Here is a 27863-nt window from a genome sequence, read left to right as displayed (position 1 = left end):
TAATAGTCTTAAGAATTATTGTAGGTAACTAATGAAAGAGGAGTCAGTAGATAGATTTTAATCAGTCATCTCCTCTTTCATCATTCACCAGTATTTAGRAATATATTGGCAACCTAACATTACCTCCTGTCTAACACTTTTTTCTTTGTTTAGGTTCCAGGACCAAGGAAGGGGTTGTTCACGGTGTCACGACAGGTAAGAAAATTAATACATTATTTCAATCACTTCCCTAAGTTTGTGGTTAATAATTTATTTGTTAAAAACTGTATTTTTTTTGAGCATGCCAATTTATGAAGGATAGAAAACCTGTAGTTAAAAAGAATCGGGARATAGAAAGCAACACTTTTGTCAATCCATACAGTTTTCTCTTAAGAACAAATRTTTAAATTTAATATAGTTGCTCGTGTGAGATGGGTTTTTCAGCCATGTTCCAAATCAAGTCAAGGTATGCTGGCATGAGCCAGGAGACTAATAAAAGCAGACAGCTAAACAGRAAGAAATAGCCTACATTTTTAGAAGTATATAAGTCAAGGGTTTTCCTGTTTTGTTTTTTGTCAAAGGTAAAATATTCTATGCTGGAATGTCATAAACCAGTTGGCATAAAATTGAATTGTCGTGATTTGTACYGCTATAAAGAACTTCTGCCTATAGAAACTGGAAGCCTGGCTCTTGTGACAAAGTCTGTGTCCTTGTGAGCTGAGGAGGAAGAACAGTGGGGTATGGAGGTGGGAGTGGAGAAGAGGAATGCCACTGAAAGAGGAATGTGGAAGGCAAAGTGGGAAGAGACTTGGATATATGTCAGGAGAACTCCCATCTGATGATTTAAGGTCTCAGCAGAACCAGTCAGACAAGGCTGGTGCTACTGGAAGAGGTGGGGATTATTGCAACAAATTAAAAAAGAGGGGAAATAATGCAGAAGGAACCTCTTCATACAGCAGTGATTGAGAGATAAGGTAGAAAGGAAAGATTTTTCTATAATTTTTGCATTTAAGGCAAAGAACAATGTCAGCAGCTTGTCCATGCTGAGGTCTTTTAGGTTACCCCCAGTGAAACTGTGATCCAAAATGGAGTTTCACCTCTGTAGTCTCTAATTCTAGACTTGCAATACAATTGTTGCTGTAACTATGGCCTGTGTGGCTATACCTAAATTACCATTAAAACTGACTACCTCTGGTATGATTAAGTGTAGCTGTGGCAGTAGAGAATTCCATATGAACTTAACACTTGAGTGTTATATTCTTGGTGGCTTCTTCATCCTTGCCAGAGGTCTGCTTCCAACAATGCATAAATAGTGTAATTTCAGATAAAATGTTTACTGCCACCGCAGGCATGCTGTGACTGCAGTCTGGACATACCCCATCACTTCTTCTATTGCTAGAAGATTCTTGTGACTCATGTCTCACTGGACCAGGTTGGGTGGCAAGATAGAAGGGAAGTAGCTTTTGGAAAGAAACAAATTTCAGAGTCTTAGGTTTAAAAAAGGGGTTTCAATTCCAGTTATGAGGATTTYAAAGTGATATCTTAGAACTGCATAATCTCTCAATGGCAACAGCACTTTCCAACTTTGAAGTTAATGCTGTGCATATATTTTCACATTAGTACTTCTACACTGAAAAATAAAGTAAACTTGCATATTAAATTGGTTTGCAAGGATCATTCTAGGAATGAACTGAAATCGGTAATCAATAATGTGGACTAACTGGTAAGTGGCAAAATGAAGGGAGTTCTTTGATCTCTACACCGTGCGGGAAAACCTCAGCTGACCTCAGTGCATTGAATAGAATGTGTAATTTTCTGCTGTAGAATATGGGGCTTCTAGRGATGTGAGAAAATGCTTGATGAAGAAATTCAAGGTGTTTTTTTCCCTAAGAAGTCAGAAAACAAATTGGGGGGGGGGGGGTAGGGGCAAAGGCAGGGTTATTAAAGATTTTTCTGTTCCTGCCCTGTGTATGGTATCATTCATCTGTGCTCAAGTAAGCCAACTCAGAAAAGACAGACAACTGTAGGTAGACTTGCTTGGCAGTATTTAATATCATACCCCAAATAAATGGTTGAGAAATAAGCCAAGAGTATTTTTAGTAGTAAAACTGAGCAGAACATCTGATCATCCTGCATAATTTAGCTTTAGGCTTAACAGATGCATGTTCTTGTAGGGTTTGGAATCGCAGCCTGTTGGACCTCAATGAAGAAAGAAGCAAAGTATCTCTGTAACCAGCAGAGATGAGGTCTGAGGCCTGCATATATCCAAATGTCATAGAGGTGGAAACAGCATTGGATAGCACTAACAAGTTAATTGAGGTGACGTTGACCAGCCAGGCTTTGCCTTAGAATAAAAGTCAAGGACACTTGCACATGTATGAAGTTTTCTGAAGCACTGGGATCTCTGTCTGTAGCAGGTTAGGAGGAAGGAAAGAAGTTTCCCATAAAGCTGAGGGAAAACTTTCTGGAATCCTGTGAGTGTCTGTCTTTATCAATTGTAATGTTCATAGCAAGACAGAAATTGAACTAGATGAATGGAACTTTTGACAGGTTTGAAAAGATGCTAAACTTCTTTGTAATACATGAAATAGACTATAATGGAAAACATGAGGAGGTCTTTTCTGTTATCTTGCTGCTTTAAGTAAAATCTTCATAAAGGAGTTGAGAATTTTAGGCAGAACAGTGGTAGCTCATCACCCACTTCAGGAAATTGGTGACAAAATGAAGTGGATGAAGCTAATGGGAATTGTGCCACAATTTGCTTATTTCTGGTCTATTAAACTCAGAAGGTGGCGGTTGAATGAAAAAGGAAATGGATAGAAGACATGTAAGTTGCAATGTGGCAGTGAGAAAAGGGGACTTGATAAATACAGACAGCACAGTTTCTAAAATGGAACAGGATGGGCTTAAATAGTCTAAGAATAGAGGAACTGCTCTAGTCTTTAAAAAGATGATGCAAGTCTATGAGGAGTTGTTTTTTGAAGCAGAGATGGTAGGTGAAAATTTGGATTCACTGTAGTAATGCTATGAGATAAAATGTGAGGGTCCTCTAAAAAATGCTAGTGAAATTGTCTTAGAAATCAAATGCATTTGAATAAATGCCCTTAAGTTTGTGATATAACTGCCTTTTGAAGACACTCAAAGGCCTACTTGTCTCTTTTCATAGGACTAGGAGTGAGTTAATTCTAGTGGGCTTTTTAATGCCCTGGGGTATTCATTTCATGTGAAACCTGAGAAAATCAAATGCTTCATGTGAAGAAAGACAACCTGAGAGATTGGAGATGGTCAAATACAAACCAGAATCATAGACCAAAATGTGTTTCTGGCTGTGCATGCCTGTGGTATGCATGCTTTATAGGGTTGGCCTATGTAAGCATCTCCTTTTGCTACCTTTCAGATGATGCTTAGAGGGAAACCAATAGGACCACCCTATTGGAGCCCAGTGAGGAGAGGGGATGATGGCTACTCTTTCTTCTTGAGGGAAAGAAGAGTTAAAAGTAGTGAGCTCTTCCTTTTGGGGAGGAGAAATAGTAAGTCTCTTACTGAAGACTCTGGATGCTCTGTTTTCCAGATATTGACTTGGACAAGAAATCTAGGGTGTTCTAAAAAGAGTCACATGAGAGGCTTTAATATTGTAACTGAGCATGAAGGCTGTGTGTTTTGGGGAAAACTCATTACTGTGCTGTACAGTCTAGCCTTTCACCTTGTTGTGTCAAAATGTGAAAGGGAAGTTAGGAGCATCTATCTACAGTTCAGAATCTTTCCTGGCAAGGTTGAATGGGTGTGTGACTACTCCTTTTTTCCCCCTGTTCAAATTCCAAGGTCTTGTTAGCTTTGCTGTTTTTTGAATAGCTTCTGGTTTAAAACTGTTTGCTGGTGAATGGCTTCAGGAACTGACATGCCTCAAAGTGCTTTTGTTTAGTGAACAACTAAATATGCTTTTCAGTTAGTGGCTTTCCAAACCCAGAAAGACTAGACTTAGGAGTTTGTTTCTTTAAAGCACAACTAGACTGTACCATGTTTAGCAGCATCAAGACACTGTAAAATGAGGATGYGTCATTGTAATTCACAGGAATGTAGCAAACATGAATTTGTCAGGTCACCATCTTTAGAAGCTCTGAGAAAGGAGGAAGTCTTGCTTACTGGTCTTATATGGTGTTAGCTTGTGCATTTGACTTGTTTGCCAGCCTAATTAACATGTCTGGCCTTTGACTACAAGTGTGTAATTCATCCCTCTTCTTAATCTCCCAAGAATAAGTGTCCAGAAATGTACAGTATTGATGATTCAGTATTTACTATTTCCTAATAACCAGACAAAGTAAAACACTAATTTGCATAAAAGATCAGGGCACAAAAGCCCTCCATCAATGTTTCAACCACATGCCAGTTTCCTGAAGCTGAATGAAAACAGTCTCAACAGTGAGGAACCATAGTCAGCTTTTTCTGCAATTCTTTTATTTCATCATTCTTACTTTTTCTTAATGTTCTTAGTCTCCTTGCATTGGTATTCCTGCTTTTGCCTTTACTCCATTAGGTAGCTTCCAATGAGCAGGTGAATACAAGAACCTGCAGTGTATTAGTAGCTTTTTATAAATGAATTCAGGCAGTCTTTTTGTCTAAAATACATATACAAGGTATATACYTAATGAATTATCATTTCACTCTGGATAATTTCATTATCCAGAGATATCATGTTTTCATCCAGAGTTATTGTTTGAATACTGGAAGTAACAAGTTGTCATTTTGAATTGTTCTGAAAGTTTTCATGTTAATGCCTTATATTACACCGTACTCTACAATAAATAGTGAAAAGAAAGTTTCAACAACTGACTTGCAGAATGTTATAGTCAGTACTAGAACTGCAGTTTCAAAGTTAGCGTTAGCATGATCATTGCATACTGTTCCAAGATCACTTACTTGGCTGGGATATCTCCCCGTAGATTGGCAGAAGTCATCTAGCCATAGCACTGCAGAGCTCTGTAGAAGCTGATTTTACGCTCTCAGCCCTGTGATGCAAAGCAGACATCAGCTTAAAGACTTACCGATTTAAGACCATTTAAACAGTCCGATATTCAGATTGATTTAATTAGTTGTTATCAACCAACTGCATTCTGAATTGATTTGTTTGTGTGCTTTTTCCCTTGTTACTACTTAGTGTAAACAGTAAAATACCTAAGATTGGAAACCTATTCTTCTTTTCCCCAATTACTAGGGTTCCATAGTGGAAGGGTTAGAGTTAGAGCTTATTTACAGAACCAGTCTGGTAATAACTTAGTGTTACATATATCTTACAGATAGGAAAGAGGACTTTCTCCTACCACTAGAAGAGTACATTTTTGAATTTATACTGTGTGTAGTTTGGATTTGTCCTCCAGAAATCTGAGCTGTGAAGGTGTCTTACTGGAAAACCAACTTACCGGTTTTATTTCAAGGGATAAGTTGCTATGAAATATTTAACATGCTAGGCTTTTAATTTTCAGCATCTTCAGATATCTAGAAATGCCCATTATGTTTTGAATATATGCTGATATGCTTGTAAACCGGGCCCTAAATCTGATTTAAGGCCATCAACTTCTGTGTGTTTGAAGTTTTCACTCAATAATACCTAAATTCATGTTTGGCAGAGCCAATGTGGTGTACAAGAACTGCATTTTAGAGATGGAAGATGCTGCTTGGATGCCATGCTTGTGTTCTGCAAAGAACAGCTTGCTTTCATTCTTTCAAGGTGAAAACACTTTTAAGACTTGTCTTGTGAACACAGCTTTCCTTAAGAAGGTGGATTTCTAGTGGCTGAGTGTCTTATGATCATGACTGTCGAGGTCAGTGATTACTACCAGCTTGCCCAGAGTAATGATTTGGCAGTGCTTTCTGCAGCGTCTAGAGACAGTGTCAGATAGAACATTTATACGCCTTCACTTCTACACACAGAAGGAAGCTCACACTTGAGGAAATGTTCAACATCTGCAATTTTTGTGCACTTCTGTTTGCTTGCCTTATGGACAACAGTTGTTAAAAATATAATTTGATGTTACTTTGGCTTACCACAACTTCCTGAGGACTGTGAAAATAACTGGTGGCACTATGTGATACAGTAAATGAGATCTTCAGTGGCGCCTCTTGTCTGTTTTCTTATGCTATGAAGCTGAAGTACATCTAAATACACTGCTTCTGTTGCCAGTTCTATCAGGTATTTTGTTATTGTGTCAACAACAGTGTTAGCAGCCCGATTCTTTGCTTTTTTGTTTATGTGTACTAAGACTTTTCTAGAGTAATCTGTTTCTGGGAGGAGAAAACAGACTTTGGACAATTTTCCAAAACGTTCTCACAGGGGGAACTACAGTCATTTGATAGTTGCTTTTGGTAGGTGGTCATACTTGATACTTGCCATGATGACAATCTGAATGTGGTTATAATAGTGACATCAGGAATTAGGCATTTTATACTGCARCTGAGCTAAGGCATCCACAGTGCACCAAACTTTGCTATTTCTTCATATTTTGCTACTGATGCTGTTTGAGGAAGATCTTGATAAGAAAATTAACTATGATGATTTATATTGAACACAATGCATCTGTACTTTATCACTTTAYCAAAGGGAAGAGGATCAGTCTGCTTAAGAGCAGCTGTGCATGTGCTTTGACAATATCAAGCCTGCTAAATTTGTCTGTTAAATATTCTGTCATTCAACATTTAGGAAAAGGGAGAAGTTTTCAAAAGTTAGTGTATGACACTTCCATACAAAAAAACCTAAACAAAAAAAAACCCACAGAAGAAAATGTAAGCAAAGATCCCTTTTATATCTTCTGTTGGTTTTCTCTTCTTTCCTTCTTTCCCATAGAAGGAATGAGACTGGAAAAAGGGAAAGAGCAATACTGAAATGTAATGAGGTGTTCATTGACCTGCTTTATATTTAAAGCTCCTGGTTTTGGTCATAATGTAAAAAAATACTCATAATCCATTACTAATTTTTCACTGAAAGTCAGAATGAGACAGTTAAGTGAATTGCTTCCATTTCCAGCCAGCAGATACTTATCATTCAGGTCTTTAATCTCATAATAAAATCTCATAACAAGCCCATTGCTTATTTTTCAAACTGTTGCCTAATTGCTATTATTCAGTGCTAATTATTGCAATCTATACAGTGTGCCCTGTGATATGGACAGCTGATACTCTTTATGTAAAGAATTAAATCTAATTTATCTATAGAAATCTTCTTTGTGTATTCAAAAAACTTCTGAAAAAGTCATCTATTTGCTAAGCAGAGTCCAGTCTGCATACATAAAGACTGTACCTAGGGTTATGAATGTTTTATGGGTCAGGTAGTGTTTTAGCTAGGAAAAAGTGTAGGGTTAGTTAGCATTACAATGCTTAATGTTGGATGCTTTTGAAGAACAGTCTCTTGTTTAGATGACTAAAGGGAAGCTTGAGTTTTCTGCAAATCTGATCCTGTAACTTTAAGGCATGAAGTCATCTGATCTTTCTTCTTAGTGATTTCACTACAGTGCAAGCTGCTTGCGGGGAAGAGCCCATGGGAATGAATGAGCAGAAAGAGTCGTGTAATACTCTGAAAGGCAGAACAGCAACCACTGATGTATATGTAGGCTAAATGAGTTGTAGTCTCCCTGGGGCTTTGAAGTCAGTTATTAATCTAGTTTGCTTTGGCATCTTCTGCTCATTCAGTCTTTGTGGATTAGTACATTATGGATAGAAACAGCAGCAGTGGGGCAAAAATTACATAGATAAAAGGTTGTATTAGCCTCTGGTTAGGCAGCAGTAGCTCTGCTTATTAATCAAGTATGTTTTAAATGATAGAATAATTAATGGCTTTTGTCTCTAACATAAAAAATGTTGTCTTCCATTCCCTGTAACATACAGCAAGTGTGTTCCGTGGACTAAATGGAATGCATTTCCAAATTGTGCTATATTGAATGCAAGTGTTATACATTGTACAGTGATCTGTGTGTAATAAGGGCCCTTAAGCAGTGGCTTTTCTTCCACACAGTACAACTAGATGTGAATGGAAACAGCAAATGTCTCTTTCAAGCAAAAGAAATTGAGCCACAAATAAGCCTTATTTCCACCTTTGCTGCTGCTCCGGTATTAACAGATTGATAGTGTCATTTCTTGTGATCYACTTGGGGTACACAAAGTATAATGGCCCCACAGCTTTTCATGATGTYGTGTTGTCAGTAAAACTCGGAAATTTCTGAATACCTCAGTAGCTTACAGCTCCCAGAACTGTAATGTGTTCATATTTTTCTTCTCCTCAGTGGCTGAGAAGACTAAAGAGCAAGTATCTAATGTTGGGGGAGCTGTGGTGACAGGAGTGACGGCAGTAGCCCAGAAGACAGTGGAAGGAGCTGGGAACATTGCAGCAGCTACTGGCTTGGTGAAGAAGGATCAGCTGGCTAAGCAGGTTTGTTTATAATCTTTTCTAGCTGGAGTAAATAGAATTTGAGTGGCCTCCCTGAACTGGGCGGGAGATGGAGTATGTCTTTTGGAACTGTCAATGGTATTTACGTAGGATGGTTTGTTATGCTAAGCAAATGAATAACAAAGAAAATACCTGCTGTTTATTGTCTAGTTTGAGTGGCCTGCAGGATTTGGAAACTTGAATAGGATTGGGTATCTAATTTCTGGCTAATCTGAAGTCAAATTTTATCATCAGTTTAGTGTACTCAAGTGATGACTCAACTTTGCTGCCTCTACTGAGGGCCAGCACCTGTAAAACTGCTAAACAGTTGAATGTGAAGATAACTGTTTTGCAGATAGACTCAGGACTGAAATGGAATCCTCTAGAGCTGAAAGACTAAACAGCTGAATCTTGAAGTTTAACGAGACAATTTGTATCCTCCACAGATGAGGAGCAGAAGGGATCATGTACCAATCCACTCACTACTTGGACACTTGCATCCTTAGACTTTGAAAAAGTGTGAATCTAGAATTAAGACTTAACTGGAGATTTCCTGTCTTCCATAAATATAATGGTGTGAGCTCAGAAATGCCTCTGGACTACTCTGAACTCTACAGATTAATTCTGCTCTAGCACATCATATAAAAACAAATGTAGATATCTTTATTTTAGCACAGAGGTGAAGTTTAAGTAGTGTGCGATGTGTGATACTAGGAGTTACTACATTTTTATTGCTGGTATACAGCAGTCGTATTCCAGTTACATTGGGGAAAAGTAGGATTCCTGATAGCTGGTGGGAATGATGCGTTCTGAAATGTGTATGCTAGTGTTTGGAGACAAGAGACAAACATCTCCTTTTGTACTGTTTTGTGTATGAATGTTTACATGTTAGGAAAAAATAAGGATATCAGGAATATTAATATTGACCCAAAGATGGGCGTCATACTGATTCTAGAATGAATAAGCTGTTCAATGGTGTATTTCTTCCATATAGTATCTAGGGGAGCTGTTAAAATTGAATCCTTTCAGAAGAACTCTTTATCCTTATCTGTAATTGAAGCATATTTCTGTCTGACCTAAAAATCCTATTGGTGCTTTAGAGAAGGAGGGGAAAAGTGGAATTACATTGTGAACAGGCATTCATTCCACTGCAGTTGGTTGGTCTTGAAAACATTTTACAAGTGGTTTTGTTCTTTTTCAAAGCAGTTATCTGGTGGAGGAGGGGGGGAAGGAAGAGTTAGTACTTTTTAAATTCAGATATAAAGAAAACATTGCTTTTCCTGTGGCCATGGTTCTTTATGTAAGCTGTTCCGAAGACTTATGCATTTGAGTATCTAAGGAATTGCCAGGGGATATATGAGTATGGAATGACCCCAGTAGTCTATGCCCTTAGTTTTTGCTAAAGTTTGTGAATATCTCCTCAGTAGCTTTACACTGGGAATTATATTCTTTTCTGTTGGTAGGTCTTGAAACCTTTTACTCGGTCTCATAAGTATCATTGCTGTAATATGCAGTTACTGAGTTTAGTATTGACCATACCTAGCATTTTTCATCTTAATAGAACATTAGTATACGCTTAAAATTATAAAGTATAGTGCAAACTTCTGTACTGATTTTTGTTTGTGTTCTATACACTGTAAAGCTTAAATATGAAATGTGATGGCAAATCACATTTAGAAATCACAGCTGTGAAATTAAAAAACGTCCATACTGTGCTTGCACTTTTTTCCTTAGTCCTGTAAATAGCATCATTATTCTGAACCAGGGCTTTGTTCTTTAAATAGGTAAAAACATTCATTTGATTCCTGATATGGGCATTTTTATTTAGATTGAGATTCTCAGTCATCTATGGGGTATGGTCATCTAGCTGATTAGCACCTGCAGCTCCTGGACTATTTTGAGACTGTGCCTTACTGGTTTTGCAAGGGGTGAAAAGCCACTAGGAAAATGTTAAGGTCAAAATTCAATCACTTATAGATATTTTAAAACCTAGTGTTTTTACTTACGTGTGCACTTCAGACATGTACACAAGACTTGGATTTTCCCAGTAAACTGAAATTCAGGTGGGGTCCAGGTACGAATATTCAGAAGGCAAGCCATGGGTATGGGGCAGCTTTGTCCCAGTGAGCACTTCTAGCCTGGAAGTTGGACATATGTCCCGTGTTGTTTTTTTGTTTTGTTTTTGTTTATTTGTTTGTTTAAGTGGGCCTTTCTGAAATAAGAGAAGGTAAGAATATGGCATACAATCAAAATATCCATTTAACTTTGTCAAGTTATGTCACTTCTGTCTGTCATATCCTTAGTCTACTCTCCTCTGGAAATAAGAGGCCACTACTATCAAATTGATTCCTTGAGCTTGAGTGTGGCTAGCCAGTGCCTTTGACAGATTATTCTTCCTATGGACGTCCATTTGGGACTGCTCAAGCAAATGGTTGTGTATCCCACATGCAAGATGAAAGCTTATGTTGCTTGCACTTTAAGTTGCTTACAGGATTTGACAAAAATGAATAGAAGCATCACTGCAGGATAACTTTGTTTTTCCTCAGAAGACTAAAAGGCATTAACTAGCAATCTGCTAGTTTTGCTGGACCCTAAACTTCTGACAGATGCTCTTCCAGTTCACGTACACCCACATAATTGACTCCTGATCTTGCAACTGAATATAGCAACTAGATAACCTCCTGAGACCCCTTCCAACCTGAATTATCATGTGGACTGTTGTTAACTCAGCAGGCCTCCAAGCAACTGCAGAAGTCTGTTTATGTGCCATCAATGATAGGATCAGGGCAGATATAAGTACGATCAGCCTTGCAAAACATGTGCCTGGAAGTCCGTCTAAATGGATGGCCATTGCTAGGGTTTCCTATTAGTGATCTGCCTGCATGTGCGAAAGCCTGTAATCCAGAGTTGTGACTGGCATTTTTCTGGTGGCTTAACAGAAGTCTGGTTTTGACTTTCAGCCCTCATTAAAGAGCAGACTAAGGCCGGATGGCATGTTTGTGTTTACCTGTGGATACAGGAATATTGGTGCAAGGGAAATGCTTGGCAGATTCTTGGTAAAATGCTTTCTAGAGAAGTTCACATCTGTCCAAGGCTGCCTCGTATAGTCCTTAATAACACTGGCCATGTGCCATTCTGCACAGTGTTTTAGACCATGAAGAACAGTAATTATCATCCAACTGAGGCCAGATTGGAGGACTGCTCTCACACTGAACTGTCAGCCCAAATCCTAACATTATAACCAATGCAAGTAGGCAGTGCAAAGTGACAGATGCAACTAATGACTGACAGGGCTGACTAAATAGCGGCATGCTGAGAACTCCCTAAAGGATTTACTCTTTGGAAGACGCTCACTTGTTGTATACAGTAAGGATAGCTGCAATTTTTAGGTTTGTATTAATTTTAGAAGGGGTTAATATACTACAAGTAGTGTTTTAATAAATGGCAAAACAATTCTTAAGATGAGAACCCAAAGTTCTTTTGTGCCATTGGCAGCATGCATTTACTCATGAATCATTTTTAGTATGTACTTGCTGTTGGCATAAACCAATTAAAAATGGATTAACTCTTTATAAGCAAGTTGTAAACTGAGCCTAATCTCAAAATCTGCCAGCAAGAATACTGTTACTTGTCATGATTGAGACTCTTGGAAGCAGAAAATCTCTCTCTTTTTGTTAAGAGAAGACAAATGAAATGCTGGGGTATATAAATAATACATCTGCTTTTCAGCATGTTCTGTGCCTGTACATATTTCATTTATGTGCACTAAGTCATGCTTCTAAATCACGTAAAAATTGAAGAAAAAAGGAAGATTAAATAAAACTACATTTACTGGAGCAATGAACTTGTCTTTCTAAGCTGAGGAAAGCTGTGAGATTCTTTGAATGTTCTGTTTTCAGTCCAGTACACGTGTATAGATCCAATGAGTACTAGGGGATGCTAGGTAGTGATTATCCAGTATATGGTGCACTTGATAACAAATTAAGGTTTATAAGACTTGCCATTTTTACTTTGARTCATTTTGAAGTTGTTATCCCCACTAAATTCATGTTGTTCCATGTTTTTGGTTCCCTAGCATCTCAGGAATAAATCTGCTGCTATATTCTCTTATTTCTATGATGAATAACACTTACTTGTACTGTTCTAGCACCAAAATCCCCAGGTAAGCTCAAACCTCAAGGTACTTGAGTATGGTGCAAAGATAGGGCTAGGTGGACTACCTGCATTGATGAGCTTGCTGTTATACAGTCGCAGGCCTTCTCCTTAAGAGCGTGTTTGGTATCTATCTGCTGAATCCCTTTGCTTTTTGTAGTGACTCTGAATTTGTTAACACACTCCAGTCTGGATAGCACTTAAGAATACAGAATTACAGTAGAAGACACTGGATAGTATAGCTCGTTGACTTAAGTCTTTCAGGGGAAAAGATGACCATAAATTAGGCCGTCAACATAAGCATTAGGCAATTTTTTCAACAGGAAATGCTATTTAACTAAAAGCCCTTGCTAGTTGCTTTTATTATGAAAATGATTACAGAAGCATGAAAGTAATGGTAACTCTGCTATATTTTCTTTCCCTCTCCCATCCTGTATTTCTTGGGACTCCTCATAATTCAGTGTCCTATCATAAATATTCAGTGAAGTAGATCCCACAGATGGAGAGCATTGCTTGTTTTGGCTAGAATAGTTAGTCTTATGATCAACTGAACTTCTCTACTGACCCATATATGTTATTTAGGGCCAAGGTGAATCCCTTCTGGGGAATCGCCATAATCAAATATGCCAATAACATAGAAGCCTTTTTCTTCCCTTTTACAGGGAAGCTCCATGAGACATTGTGCACTGCTGAGAATAAAAGCATGGTGAAATACACCTTTTAATTCCGARATGAGAGCAAATCAGTTTCAATTAAGATACCAAGCATCACAGTGTACTCTAATCAGCTATTATTTGYTCATTTGGGCGGTCTTAATGGGAGAAGGGATGCAAATTCTATAAGTGCCTTTGAAAATCTGTGTCTGTTTTTCAGTGGCAATGGAGGTTTCCTTTTTACTTTATTAAATTTTGAAATATGGATAATACTGCATCATCTAAAGTTTTTATTATTTTGTCATTTCTTATTGCAACCTAAGTTTCTTGGGTGTTTCCCAAAAGGTATTAATTACCATTTTTAGTTTTTWAAAAAAATGGAGAGATGACTTATAATGTGACTGTTTTAAAAATACAGAATTCTGTTTAGAAATCCTTCTATACATAGTTTATGCTGAAAYATCCAGAAACTTGGGATCAATATTTGGTTTATCAAAACTATCTTGGGTAGCAGTCCTCTTTAAATGCCTAACACTAAAGTCCTTTCATTGTTTTAGTAGTCCCCTGCAGACAGTATAAATGTCTTCCTTAGCACCTAAAACTAACAAGCATTTTATTTTATTTTTCTTTGAGATGTATGTTCCATGTTTTATTTCCTTCTGTGCTGTAATACTGACATGCCACTTGGAAAATTCTTCATCTTGCTAATTATTTTTATACACTTCTTTGTAAAGGTTCCAAATAGGTCTGTGGTAAAACATTTTAGATGAAACCATGATTTTTGATGGAGTAAGATTCTCACCTAGTTTCTGACCATCTTTATGCTCTACAGAATGCTCAGCTCATTGAAGGATCACAGTTCCCTGTCTTTCCATTTTGTGGGTGAGATGAGTGATCTTAAAGTTTAACCCAGAAATACAAAGGAAAAGCTATTGAATAGAGATGGGGTAGACGTATTGTCTGAGGAGATGCCCCGTTTCCTTCTTCAGAAGGGGAATTGAGGAGTCCTTCACCTTTTTTTTTATGCTATCAGCTAGTTGGTGTCCCAAGGGGCTAACAGACCCCAACAGAAAGCAGGACAGTAAGTGAGAATGAATAGCAATAAGACTTGAACTGTTATTTCTTGTTGAAATAAGCAGGTTGACTCGGCTCTCCAGTTTGAAGTAGAGTTTTTGTGAGAAAGGCAAGCCTTGAATTAAGAAAGGAAACTTTAATAAGACTTCAGCATGGCAATTAAAGAAAAYCTATCTTATTGGCTTATGGACTTGATGCTTTTCAGTAGACTCTGTAGCACAGGTAGGCTGAGGAGAGGCAGCAGCATGTTCTCCTCATCCTTCACTACTTCCCYCTGTTACTTTTTACCATCTGTGGCCCTGAAATAAGATTACAGTAGAAAATAGGTAAGTCTGTGATTTAGTGTACATAAACAATATTCTTAGTGACCTGCTAAGCAGGTCTAACCCTCTATGCTTGAACAGTGAGCTGTGCCAGTTCTGTCTTGTGGTGCAAGGCAGAGGGTAGGCTTTTTGGATATTCAGCATGGGCCTGACTGGTTCTGACAGTGACACTCATGCTCAGTGTGTGGGGGCAATTACAGCAGTGCTCTGTGCTTCTGGAAAACTTGTATGCTGTGGTTTCCTGTAGGATAGATGGCAGAGAACAAGTCTTTGGGGAAGCCGTGTTGAGGTGGTGTTAGAAGAAACCTAGTAGTAGGGCTGCTTGCATCTGAGCATCCTTTACACCATACTTGCTGTCAGCTTCTCTTTAAAGCAAAGTACATGAAGTACACAACTTGATAGGATTACTTTTTTCCTTTCCCATTTTATATYTTGCTCTATGTATAACATGTGAATRACTGCTGCAAAACAAAGGATGCCTACCAGGAAATACTGATGCTTGCTTGCTTTGTTTTTTAAATATATATAGATGGATTGAGAGTGGACGAATGAAGGAAAAGACCCCACATTAGGGAATCCACATTGGTCACCAGTTTAATCATGGCAGACTTCCCAAGAGAAAGCATTTGTGAGCTGTTTCTTGGAACCTGTGACAGAAGCAGGGCTAGCAGTGAACTGACTTGTTTGTTTTGATTGCAGTATATCTGGACTGATTTATTTTGGTTGGGCTGTTCTTATTGGGACTTGAACTCTTCAAGTCTTAAAATATCAGTGTATTGTATTAAAAAAACTATATTGAAACAATTATGAAAAGCTAATCCTTATTATTGAAACAAGTTGTAAAAAACTGATTCCTTAGGAATCATAAGGCATCTGTAAGCAGGAGAGATACTGAAAATCTGAATCTGCTTTCCTTGCATGGTCAATGCCCCCACTGAGGGCAGTGGATTTTTTTGGATGGGAACGCTGAGGAAATTTTCTAGGCTATGTAGAGATGTAAATTTTGAGTAGATTTGTGAGACTGCATTAAGCTCCTGTGTGGACACACTGTTTTGGAATGAAAGTGACTTTGATTTACTGATTTGTAACTTGTTCCAAAATAAACTTAACAGTTAGAATTGAAGCCCCTTAATTTGGTTTCACTAATGCACTTTGTTTTTCTTTGTCTCCATGTAGACAAGCCCCACGTATTTGATTTAAATGCAGTAGTATATGTTGATGTTGTATTATAGCATTGTAAAAAACAGCATACAGTGTTTACTGAAGTAGTCTTACACTTGCATGCAATTTTTGGGTGAAATATGCTAATTATGCCTACAGAAAATAGGCTGATAAATAGGAAGGTCATGGAGGTGACCAGACATTTGGGGGGGGGAGGGGGGAATACAAAGCCAACCAGGAAATTCCATATTCTTCTCCTACCTTTCTTTTGCATTGTCATAAAATATTTACTGCCGCTTCCCTCTCAGATGAGTAAGCGCACCTTCTAGTAGCCCTTCTGGACATAAGTTACTTTATATAATGCCCCTCAAACATCATTACTTGAAATATCTAAAGCTAGGCCGAGCAATAGAGATGAGTATGCATAGCAAATAATACTATTTAGGAACGGAGGAATAGTGGAAAGATGGATAATTCCAGTTAGTGTTAGAGTTCCAATTTTTATTGGTCAGAGCATTGAAGACTTTTGAATTGCAGTCTGTGCTYAGCCTCTCTGGTTAGCAGAAAAAATGCCTTTCCTGTTAAGGTGCATATTGTCAATGTTTTTCTTAGAGGGCAAAATAGCAGTGTTTAAAGAAAGGCCATGTTCTGAAAGCAATGCATGAACGTGCATTTCAATGCATCTGACTCAACCAGAAGTTACTTGACAAGACAGTTTGTGTGTTGTTATCTAAATGTCTTGAAATTTATTGCTCTTCATTAATGCAGGAACAAATGAGTTTAATCTAAAGGTCTCATGAGCTTTCTAGGTTTCCTGCTGATTTTCCTGCTGTTGGATAACACTTGATTAGCGATGTTTCAAGTCTACCTGCTGCCTTCAGTATATCTCACCATAAAGTATTACTAATTAGCAAAAGAATTAGTTCAGGTAGCTCTTGAGTGGCTTCATGTTGCTCTTTCCTTTCTAGCAATTACAGTTTTAGCTTTGACACTGGACAAATAATGGAGCTCACATCCTTAAACTGTATGTGCTTGTGCTTTGATCTCCAAAAATAAGGTTTTTTTATTATTAGCTGATAGGTTTTTTATTAGCTGATAGAAGGATGAATGTATTCTGGGCTATGAAGTGTTCATGTATCACACACCACAGAATGGTTGAGGTTGGAAGGGATCTCTGGAGATGTAGTCCAATGCCCTCTTGTCATGATGAGACTTAAAATATCTGTATATAGGAGAAGAGTTTTTCATTTCTTTCTCTAATGTGGGGGAGGCAAGAGATGCTCCTCATCCTTTTATCAGGAGACTGACTTTTGTGTATATGTTAGGGGATTTGCTTCTTTGCACACTCTGCTTTGTTTTCCCTCTTGTATTCTTTCCTCTGGTCTCCTTTCAAACTCCTATATCCTTCTTCTGATTTCCTTTCTAACTTAATATGCCCCTGTAGCATGGTTCAGGCTGCTGTGTTTGTCTCTGATTCTATTTACTGTGCTTATAGAGATATTTTGTTATTTAGGTCTGTCAAGCTAATGTGGCACCAGTTGCGTTTGAGTGTTGCATTCTTTTCTAGGTATCAGTCTGTGGGATTTCATGCAATGTTCATGGTAATATATTTTTTCCTGCTCTAAATAGAGTTGCCAAATGCAAGTTAAAAATTCAGGAAGAAGCTGCCTGCTGAGAGGAATATGTTTAAGTTCGTTTGGGGATGATTCATATTCATGCCAACTATTTCTGTTCCTGCCCACTGTTGCATGAAAGATTCTGCTGTTTCAGAAGGGAAACAGTTTCATGTAACCCGTAATAGTTGTGCAGACTTAAGTTGTGTGAAAACACCACTATTAAAGGATAGACTTTTATAAGCTTGCAAACATCACTGCATTACAATAATGGTCTCCTTAGCATCTTCTGCCATGTTTCAGTTTTCCTTTCCCTGCTGACCAAGATTAGGTGTTTAAGCCTAGTTCAGGTAACTCAGGAAGGCAGGGATCTTAAATGTGATTCATTGCCCATCTGAAAGTTATTATCTTCAGAGGACTTGTGAAGATAGCTGGTGCCACTTTGATACTGTAGAAAGCAAACATTGCAGCTGACAGGTTTTTTAGCTATGAAAGTTTGTGGCAGGTGCTGAAATGACATTTCAGCGAAGCACTGCAGCATGTTTGCCAGTCTCTATTCAGCAGGGCACTGCAATGGGATGTGGCTTGCTCAATAGGTATGAGTGGTAAATTGAAGTCCTGGACTGCTGTGGTGATGAGGGTAGCATAAACTTGAAAATGGTTCAGGGCTAAAATGTGGAGGTAGTATTTCTCTGTGGATAAATATTTATTTGTGTTTTCAGAATTTCAGTCCAATGTCATCCCTTAGAAATTAACTGTAGGTTAAAAGAAGAAATGGAGGAGGAAAGAAAGAAGGCAGGAAGCTTTTATTAGGATTTCCTAATTATGAGCAACGTTGTAGTTATTACTATTAATAGTAAAGCAGTTTGTATGAGGACTAGTGATAATCACCAAATACCATATGATATATACACCATGGTTATTTTGACCACTAGTGGAACTTTCTAAAGAACCTTTTTATTAATAGATAAAAGCCTATGCTTAGCCTGTTGGTGGCTGAGACTTCTCCAAAGCTACTAGCACCTGACTAAGAGAAAGGAAATGATGATCTATGCTTTCTATAGCAAACTACCATTAAACTGTGTGAGCCTCACCTGCTTTCAGCTGTATTAACTTCCTCTAAGGAATAGATTTAAGTGGCCTGTGTCAGGTTTATTGATAATCACTTTTCAATTTTTAAATACTTATTTCAAAGTGTTTGTTTCAAAAGGTTCTGTGATAGATTATAGTCTATATATGATAGATTGTAGTCTATAGATATGTCTATAGTATAGACAGCAGAGATTGCTGTTTGTTACTGRAGAAAGCTACACTGAATATCTCATACATCTGCAAATGTAGGTTTCAAACCTTCCTTTGTTGTGGCAAATGCAAAATCTTCTCATAAGAAACGTAGGAGGTATGGTGCTAATGTCCTCCAAAACTGTGGGGGGGTTGGGGTGTTTGTTTGTTTTTTTGGKTTTTTTTTTGGTAAGAGTGAAAGGCATAAAACCTGATTCTGAAATGTACTGGATATATTCATTGCCCTCCAAGCTTTTGGTGTTAGCTTTCACAGAATGGTTTGTTCATGCTTAGCACATATTTGGGAGATCTGCCAGGTTTGGATCAGAACTGTCAAACTGTCAGCATAAGATAAGGAGATACAGCTAATAAAGAACTTCTCTTGCCCTCCTTAGTAGGCTAGCTACAAAAAAGGAGGAACTGTCTGGGCTTTCTTCAGAAATGCATAGAACAGGGTTTGTGCTTTTAAAAGGGCTGCTCAGTCTGTCTTTGCCACCTCCTACTCCATCCTGTGTGAAAGGGACATCACCTAGAGCAGCTGATACTCTGCTAATATAACCTCAACTATGTGGGTTTCCTCTCTGGGGCTGTGGGACAGTAAAGGCTTGAGGCTTTTTAGCTGGTGCTTTCTGTATCTCTGCACTGCAAAATGTAATTCTTTCCTCGTGTTAAATATAAAGAAGACAATGGCAGAGACTTTTTACTTCTGATTGCCTGTGATGGGTTTATGGCCCAAAGGACCCACTCTGGTCTACATGGAAGCACATAGCAGTAGAGTGGTGGGAAGAATTCAATTAGTGTGTCAGGGTGAGTAGTGCTTATGAGAAATGTACTCTTATCCATAGAGATGGTATTTCTAACAGGAATTGTCCCTTCATGCCAAAGAAGGAAAAGTGCCAATGGTTGAAGGAAGCTATCTCCTCTAAAGAAAATGACTTTTACTGCTAGAAATGCAAGATAACCTTAGGGAAGAAATACAAGGGTAATTGGGCTAGAGTAGGGACCACTTAAGATATGAAGCTTTTCTTAATTTTGTGTGAGTATTTAGGCAGGCAGGAGGCTGGAAGCTGTAAAAATCAAAAGCAGCTCTAGTGTCAGCAGTCCACTACCAGCTAATGATAGTTTCCAACATGAAGTATTTGTAACAACTTTATAAATTATCAGCTTACTTTAATACTTAAATTTTAATATGGTGTTGAAACATGTAGTTTAACTTAAGCATGTATTGAGGTACTGGACCTATCTGAAACCCCAGTTTGGTAGAAACATGCTCAAGTGCTTACTTGAACCCAAATCTTAAATGTTGCAGAAGTCACAGCCTTCTCCAATTTGTATCCATATGCAGTTTATAGATGATATTGTGCACATGAAACACTTATGCATGTACTAATGAATATACTTATGGCAATTAAGAATAAGAAGATTATACTGTGGCATCAAACTCTGATTCATTACTTAACACTCGGCATATCTTAGTCATGTAAGAATTGCCTTCTAAGATGCTTCTTTAACCCCTGTCTGACTTAGCTTATGCATTGTGTAGTTGATCCTGAACAAATGCTTCTTTTCAAATTTCTAGTAATGTCAATTTTAATGTTTGAATCACTTTTAATTTTGTGCAGGCAGTATTTAATCTTACAAGTCCCTCAAGATATAATTAACAGAGTTCAGATAGATGTACGGTATGTAAATGATTTTGTAGAGAAAGATCAGAGATCAAACAGACCTGGAGGCTGCATTAATTTCCTTCTCTGGAAGAAATTATTCTAACAGGTCGAGAGAAGTCACTGGGAAGGTGTTGTAAATGAGTGTTTCACACTGATCCTCAGACTGAAGAAAGATTCCCCCTTCCTTCCCCTTACCATGTTCTTAAACTTATCTGAAGTGCATTTGCTGTGTTTGAAGGTGCTGGACCAATTTGTTTAGTGGCTAGATGCTCTTCCTTTCTCACATCATGGTGAGAGGCTATGTACTGCCCCATTATAAGCATTATAAGCATAATAGAAAGCTAAAGGGAGAGGATAGTTGAATTCTTATATGCATGGAGACAGGGGGGATTAGTGATTATTGTGAAGTGTAGCAGAGGGTTGTCAGCCCAACTGGCAGAAGATGTAGACTTCTGCTAGAAGTTTCACTTAGGTCAGTTGCTGTTTCCTCTTGTCAGCTTAGAACTCATAAACTAGCCCTTTCAAATGAGGATAAGGTGCTTTCAAACATGGTATTTCAAATAAATTTGTGTTTACTTTAAACAAAACAAAGCTATTCTAGTAGCTTTGAAGGAGGGAATACATTCAAATAGAGCTCATGGCCATCAGCATGTTTCCTTAATAGTCTATTTTTGGAAGGGGTGGTGTGCTGATCCTTCACAGGAAGGGGAACGTATTTAGCAGTACTTCTTTCCACCTCCTACACACCATATATGCATCTGAGATGAGGCTTTCAGTCTCCTGGTTCTCTTTGCAGATTTTTCTCAGGGCTTTCTCACAGGTCTGCTTTGTATTATCGTTGGGAGAAACTCCGTAAATGCCTGCTGTTGTCTAAAGTGAGAAATAAGGGAATTAATAAATAAAACTAGTGTAAAAAGCAAAGTAGACTTGCATCTTGCTTTGGAATCTATTTTAAGTGGTAAACACCTTGACAACAGTTAAGATGAGGGTAGTAGAAGGTTTGTTTCATCTTTTCCTGGGTTCTTTGATCTTCAGCTCAGTTCAATTTTCTCTAGATTTTATGCATGGTACATAATAGGAAGCAATGCAACTAAACTGAATCTTTCACTGGCCTCTTGAAGGAGAATCAGACTTAGCAATTCAGATTGGTATGCAGACTGAGATGGGAACAGGGAGGACTATAGGTCGTACTGGAAATAAAGATGAGATAACGTAGCTGGTTAAGATACCTATAGTGATGGCAATCTCCACAAGTTACTGTGTACTAGCCCAGACTGTGAAAGACATAGTTACTTAAAGCTTTGTCTGTGCTAAAGAACACCTTCACTTCTAAAATCAGCCAGAAAAACTGTTTTGATCAAGACAAGTAGTTCTATATCCACCCTGACAGTGTCCACTGACAAAACGCTCTTGAAAGCTGCTGATGCACCTTGTTTCAGCTAGTAAGTCTTGTTACTGTGGTAGTGTACTCTGTGATAATCGTGTCACAAAGCCAAGTATATAACTAGTGATGCTTTTAGTGTCAGTGAAAGGAAAACAAGGTTAGTTGGCAGGTGATGTTTTGTTTATAACATTGTCACTGCTTCTCCCTATGGCTCTGAAATTTGTGCTAACAGTATGTTAAATACCTTGATCAGTTCCACTGTGCTCTTTGGCAATAGTTTAAATCAAGTGGCAGGATAACGTAACAAAAGCTGCAGATTTTAGAGCTGGAGATCTCTGAGGTCATTGACACTGAAGTCATGCCTGTTTGTAGGTCTGAGGTGGCCTTAGGGCCAACTCTTACTGGAACGCTTCAAACGGATGAGGGCAGCTGACAGTTTTGCAAAGACAATCTGAAGGCTAGCCATCTAACTCTTATTACAATAGCTGGGTACTTAACACTAAGATAGCATTGAAGGCAGCAGCTTAGTTTCTTGGCTCTGAAACGTTGCAAATATATATATTAAAGCTGTTTAGTTTATATCCTTTCCAGGGAGAAATCAGAAGGAAAATGTTCCTTATTTCAGGTGACACATGCTTGCAGGCTGTAATGTGCACCCCATGTCAGAACCTGATTCCATCTTGCAATTCATGTGTGAATTTATCAAGACACTGATTATAGCAGTGGATGCTGTCAAAGGTTTTCTTTATTTCAGGAGGAAGATGCACAGAGGATTTAGGACCTGCTTAAAGTTGTCTGTGGAATGACAGTGCTTCACATCTTTTCTTAAATGCTGACTTGCTTCTAACATTTTTTTGGAGAGCAAGAAAGTTTTTTCCTTCCCTTTTTTTTTTTTTTTTGAAAGTACTTGAGTCATTTAGGTGAACATGAGCAGAGGGTGAATAGGTATTAAAACTAAGTATGCATTGCAGCTATAGGACACACAACAACAGGTTTCTGTCTCACCTAGTACTGGTACCTCCTCAGAAATGCTCTGAGTTTTTTCTCTGTATCCTCTTGGTAGCAAAAGTCAATTTTGTGGGGACAATTTGGGTTCAGGAAGGATAGAGAGGGTAAGGTGGGGGAGTGGGAGGGACTGGAGATCTGATGGTCAGTGAGTGAAGGAAAGTGGCTGTGTGTGAGGCAGGGTAGTTCTCTTCCCCTGACATTCAGGCCCTGTGAGGCAACCTTATTCCTGTTTCCTTGGAGTATGTGGTRCTGGCACAGAACTCCCCCTCCAGAAATCTGTTTCTGCTCCCAGGCTGCTGGGAAAGGAGGAGAAAGCGCTCAGCCTWTATTGCTGCCTGCAACCCATTTACCTTTCTCTTATACCCAGCTGCTTATTTTTTACCAGCAAAATAGTAGCTCTGAATAGGTACCAGAAGTCTAGCTGCCCTGCCATTTGAATATTTCAGCCTGATTCTTGCTGCCTTTGCAAACATTCATCATTCCCTTTAATCTTATAGGGGAAGAGGTTGCATTTTGAATTCTATTTGTATAACCRCTCTGCATCAATCCTAATGCTGATCCCATTGGTAACTGCTGGAGACTTATTTGGAGCAGAACTTTCAGTGCTGACTGCTTTTGAATATCATCACCCTAATACTTAAAACTGGGGGTTTGCATGTTCTGGCTTTGTTCAGAAAGCAGAGCTTAGTGGTAGCTTTTTAGGGATTCAGATTCAGCTAAGATTTTAATTTATCTGAAAGGACTTGGACAATATCCATTATGTTGTATCCTCTATCTTCTCCCCACCTTCCCTGTCCAAAGCAGATTTTGAGCTATATGAACCATCACATCAGCCCAAGTATTGCTGGATTCTGTGTGGCTGACACTTCAGTAGCTCACCTAATTAGTACGCCTTACCTCAGGGAGAAGGTATTTGGGTTCCACTGAGTCTGCTTCTAAGGACCTGGTATTTAAATGGAGTTGCATGCATGAAGAAAGGAGAAGAGTCATTTTCAGAGTTTCTGGGTTTAAGAAAAATCTATAGCTATGTGGCTTATAAATGTTTGTTTTATTCTTTCATTAAAAACCTAAACATTTTCCAAAACTCTCACTGAGTTAAAATCTGTTCTTACTGGACCTCAGGTCAGTCCCCCTTTCAAAGATTATAGTGATTAGTGTCTTCATCTGCCTGTGGTGCACTGCATGCTGTTTGACCAGCTAATCCCCCAGTCTAGAGCAACAGCAGAGGTGCTGTTATCTGCCCTGCTATATCACTGATTTCTCTAGCCATCCTGAGGTAGTAAAGATGGCCAGCTTGCGTTAGTAGATGCTAATCTGCCCCTAAACAGGATGACAAGGGCRGTGATTGTCCATCACTGGACATGATGCTGCCACTTGAAGTGCCAAGAATTTCAACAAAGCATAGAGAATCTAAGTGCTCTCTCTCCTCTCATCCATATTTACTGTTTCAGGAATCTGTGTTTCTATTTACCAATTTGTAACCATTGCCTCCCCTTGAACTCTCTCATCTGTCCTTCCTTTTTAATACCTCCAAGATGTATCATATACTATGCTTGATAGTTCTGCAGAAAGTTGTTTTCCTCTTAATTCTGTTTCTTTCTGGATAAAGAATAAATCATAATAGAATCTGAATCTAACTGTGTACAGATTGCATATCAGAATTGATCAGTTTAAGGTTAATCTGTTTAACCGAGCCAAGACAGCTTGGTAAAAGAATGGAGCTGGTTTGATGCATTCCTGCTTTTCTTCCAAATCAAACTTAAAAGTCAAATTAAGCTCTTTGTTACACTAATACTCAATTTCAGTTACTTAAAATCTATCAAAAACAAATTTGCTTGCATAGGTGTAAACAGGTGCATTATTTTAAGCCAGTGCTTATGTAAGAGAAACTGAAGATGTAATTTTGCTAGAAATATCTTTATTAATGGTCATGATCCGTAAGAAGTAAGGTTCAGGTTGACTTATGTGCTTTATCTTACTTGTAGCTGAGCATATCTGACATTCAATGAGGAAAAACACCTTGGATAGCCTTTTAATAATTTTTTTAGAAGGAAGAAAACTTGGAATTAATTTCTCTTTTAGAAGGAAGAAAACTTGAAACAAGTTAATTTCTGTTTTGACATGAACTGTCCTCTGCTTCCAAAAATCATTTCAATGTGGCTTTTAAAATCATGGCTCAATAGAAAGCTACTGTATGTAGTATATTAAAGAAGGATAAAACTATCATCTAATTCCAGATTATGGTAGTTGAGACACATTGGATTCTCTTGTTCTCCAAATATCTTCTGGAGGGGAGGAAGGAATTCAGTTGGCTCATCCCCAGACATTGTGACATGTCTTACAAAATACTCAGCTACTTGTTGATCACTGGCTCATTTGTTAAAAGAACACACTGCACTCGGACAAAATGTCGTTCTGCGTGTGCCATGGTTCATGAAGACTGACTGGAGAAATGGAGGCAGTGAAGCATGAAATTACTGTTTGTCTTTGTACAAAAGCTTGTTTCTTCACAGTGAGGCATTACATGAAGATTTCCCCATCCATTTCAGGATGGGTAACTAGGAAGAGAAGTTTGGAGGGCCTGTTAGTAGAATCCAAGTTTGACAAGCTTAGGAGTTAGGGAGTGCGACTGATAGCTCCTTCTGACTGATGCTGGGAGAATTCAGCTGTGGATCTCAGAGACCCAGCCTGCTTCAGTTCAAAATCAAAGTGCTGGAGACAGTCTAACAATTCATGAATTCATGTGATCTGTGGAGTAGCATGGAGGGGTCTTGGGACATGCATTTGCCAGTGGGTTATGCATGAGAAAACAGTGCTCACTGAAAAAGCATGCTCATGCTTGACTGCATGCTTTTTACTAGCTTTGTCCAGGAATGCTAGACAGGGTTAATTGCTTTAATACCTTGCTATTAAACTAGAAGCGCATCAAGGATAAGACTCTTCTGTTCTTCAGTGCCTCCGTAGTGCTTCTGTCAGGAAGGAAACTGAACTGCAGTCAGCAGGGTTGCTTATGAAGTAAGGAAGAGTTTCAGCATTTAATTGGTGTTTGCAGGAAAAACAAGCAAAAGTGAATAGGCATGTTGATAGTGCAAAATCTAGACTATGTACACAGGTGGGCCTATATGTCTAATAGATCAAATGGAACTGCAGAATCATCAGTGATACAGCTTTGTCTTTTGTATTAATTCTCCTTAATAGTATGCTTTTAATCAGGTCTCTAAGTAGAGTGRCTACACTTGAGTGCATTGTTTTGTTATACAAAGTCTGTTCTTAGAGGGATGCTTCCCTGTGGAATTGTTGCTGGTATGGACTCTGTTCAGAACAGCTGTAAAGTATTTCTGCCAAACTGTTACTATTGGAGCAATTCATGCTACAGATCTCTAATATTCAAACTTCTGTTAATAATCTCAGCCATTATCTGGTAAAATTGTGCATGAGAAAAATTATAGTGATTGTCCTTGAAAAACCAAAGAAGTTTGGTTTACATTATTGAATAATGATTAGAAATAAGTCTCTGGAGGCTGGAAACAAACAGGATATGTGTGTGTGTGTGTGGTTTTTTTCTGGCATTAAAATGTGACATGAAAATACTTTGGTTTGTATTATTCTTCCATGGTGTCTTGAGTGTCTTGCTTTCTGCTTTTACTGTGGGAGTTCAGCATTAGTCATCTGGGCAGGTGCTACATTCCAGAGATCAAGCAATAGACGGAGAACACCTGAGTAGTCCAAAGCAGCAAGTAATATCATTCTCTACACAAGAGTAGTGATAGGGTGTGTTAAATTTGTTAATCACATTGTACTGAGACTTGGGCTGTGTAAAGGAGGGATGTTCTGAGCCTATAGACTGTCATTTCAGAAGATACCATTATTTCTTTGATCAACCCTATGTGTCTTGAACATCAGTAAGATTTTAAAGAAGTCAAAGAAATCCATTATTAGGACCAAGAGGCTAGCTAAGACTGTGGTATGGTGGCAGCAGGGTAAAGGTGGCAATTTAACTTTATTCAACCTACTTCAAGTTTTATTTCAGTGTTTTTTAAGCTGCCTCCATGTGGACTAACACTCAGGGTGAGTTCATATGGAAGGCCAGGAAAGACAAAGGAATAATGCTGTCAGTCAAACATGAACAGAAAAGCTTGAGTTCTATTTACTTGGTGTATGACAAATTCTGCTTTATCCAGGATTGCTCCAGCTTTTGAGTACTTAATTATGCCATATAAACACTTTTTTTCTGGATTGTCAGATTCTCAGATGTTCGATCTCTCAACAATTTGATGCATGGCCAGATTTCTAACTTGATATTTTACTGCACTTGATCAGCAGTACTGATTTAATTGTGATACTAGTAAAAAAGTTAGGAAGTATAAAAGCAGGGAATAGGATGTTCCTGTCAGAAAATGATTTGGCTCTTCAGCTGTGAATATATGAAATGTTCAGTCAAGCACTGCAAAGAAGTGCTTTACAATTAAAAATAGCACAAATGTGAACAGTGCTATTGTTCAGATCATCCAGGCTACAACCATGTGTTTCCTTGAAATAATATTTTATCGGTGTGCATTTAGTCTATTGTGTATGCCATGGTCAGCAATGGTGCATACTGCCCTTTAACTTTCTTCCTTATGAAAGACCAGTGCATTTCCTGCTCTGTACACACTTTTGAACTTTGTAGTAAGTAGTAATTTAGAACTATTGTCTCTTGCTTCCGCTTTCTCCTCCTCCTCCTTCCTCTTTTCCCAACCTTACAGCTTGTGTCTTCTCTACCATTTTCTCTGAAGTACAATGTGACTGTTAAAGCCTTCTTCAGATTGCCAAAGCACAGTCCATTTACCACATCGTGATGAAAGCATTGTATAGATCATGGGGACACTAGACAGAACTGTCATAGGACTGGTCACCTTTGGATTCTCTAACAGTTGTTTTGTGAGCGCAGAATGGGAGAACAGCAGCTGCTCTAGCCATATGTCCTTCAATGCAAGTCCACCACTGGAAGGAAAGGGAGTTAGACTGAAAGGAAACAGAGGGAAGCTTTGGCTCCTGTGGGGTCTGGTGGCTTTGAAGATTATTCAGTCTTATTACTAGTAATAATGAAGGACAGAACCAAGTTTATAACAGGGAAGGATTTCAGAACAGAGCTGCAGCTATTAAAGATTTGGTG

At 38.4% G+C, this 27863-nt stretch overlaps 1 protein-coding gene across 1 annotated transcript in view; it reads left to right on the top strand.

The window, feature by feature from the left end:
* SNCA (synuclein alpha) overlaps window positions 1-27863 on the top strand; it is a 69806-nt gene that overhangs the window by 8695 nt on the left and 33248 nt on the right. The window contains exons 3-4 of the mRNA XM_026090136.1: window positions 154-195; window positions 8250-8395. Of these exons, the coding sequence (XP_025945921.1) occupies window positions 154-195; window positions 8250-8395 (188 nt within the window). The remainder of the gene's footprint in view (window positions 1-153; window positions 196-8249; window positions 8396-27863) is intronic.

The sequence above is a fragment of the Apteryx rowi genome, unplaced genomic scaffold (assembly GCF_003343035.1).
Source record: "Apteryx rowi isolate R43461 unplaced genomic scaffold, aptRow1 scaffold_85, whole genome shotgun sequence".
NCBI lineage: Eukaryota > Metazoa > Chordata > Aves > Apterygiformes > Apterygidae > Apteryx > Apteryx rowi.
This window is presented reverse-complemented; position numbering and strand designations above follow the sequence as displayed.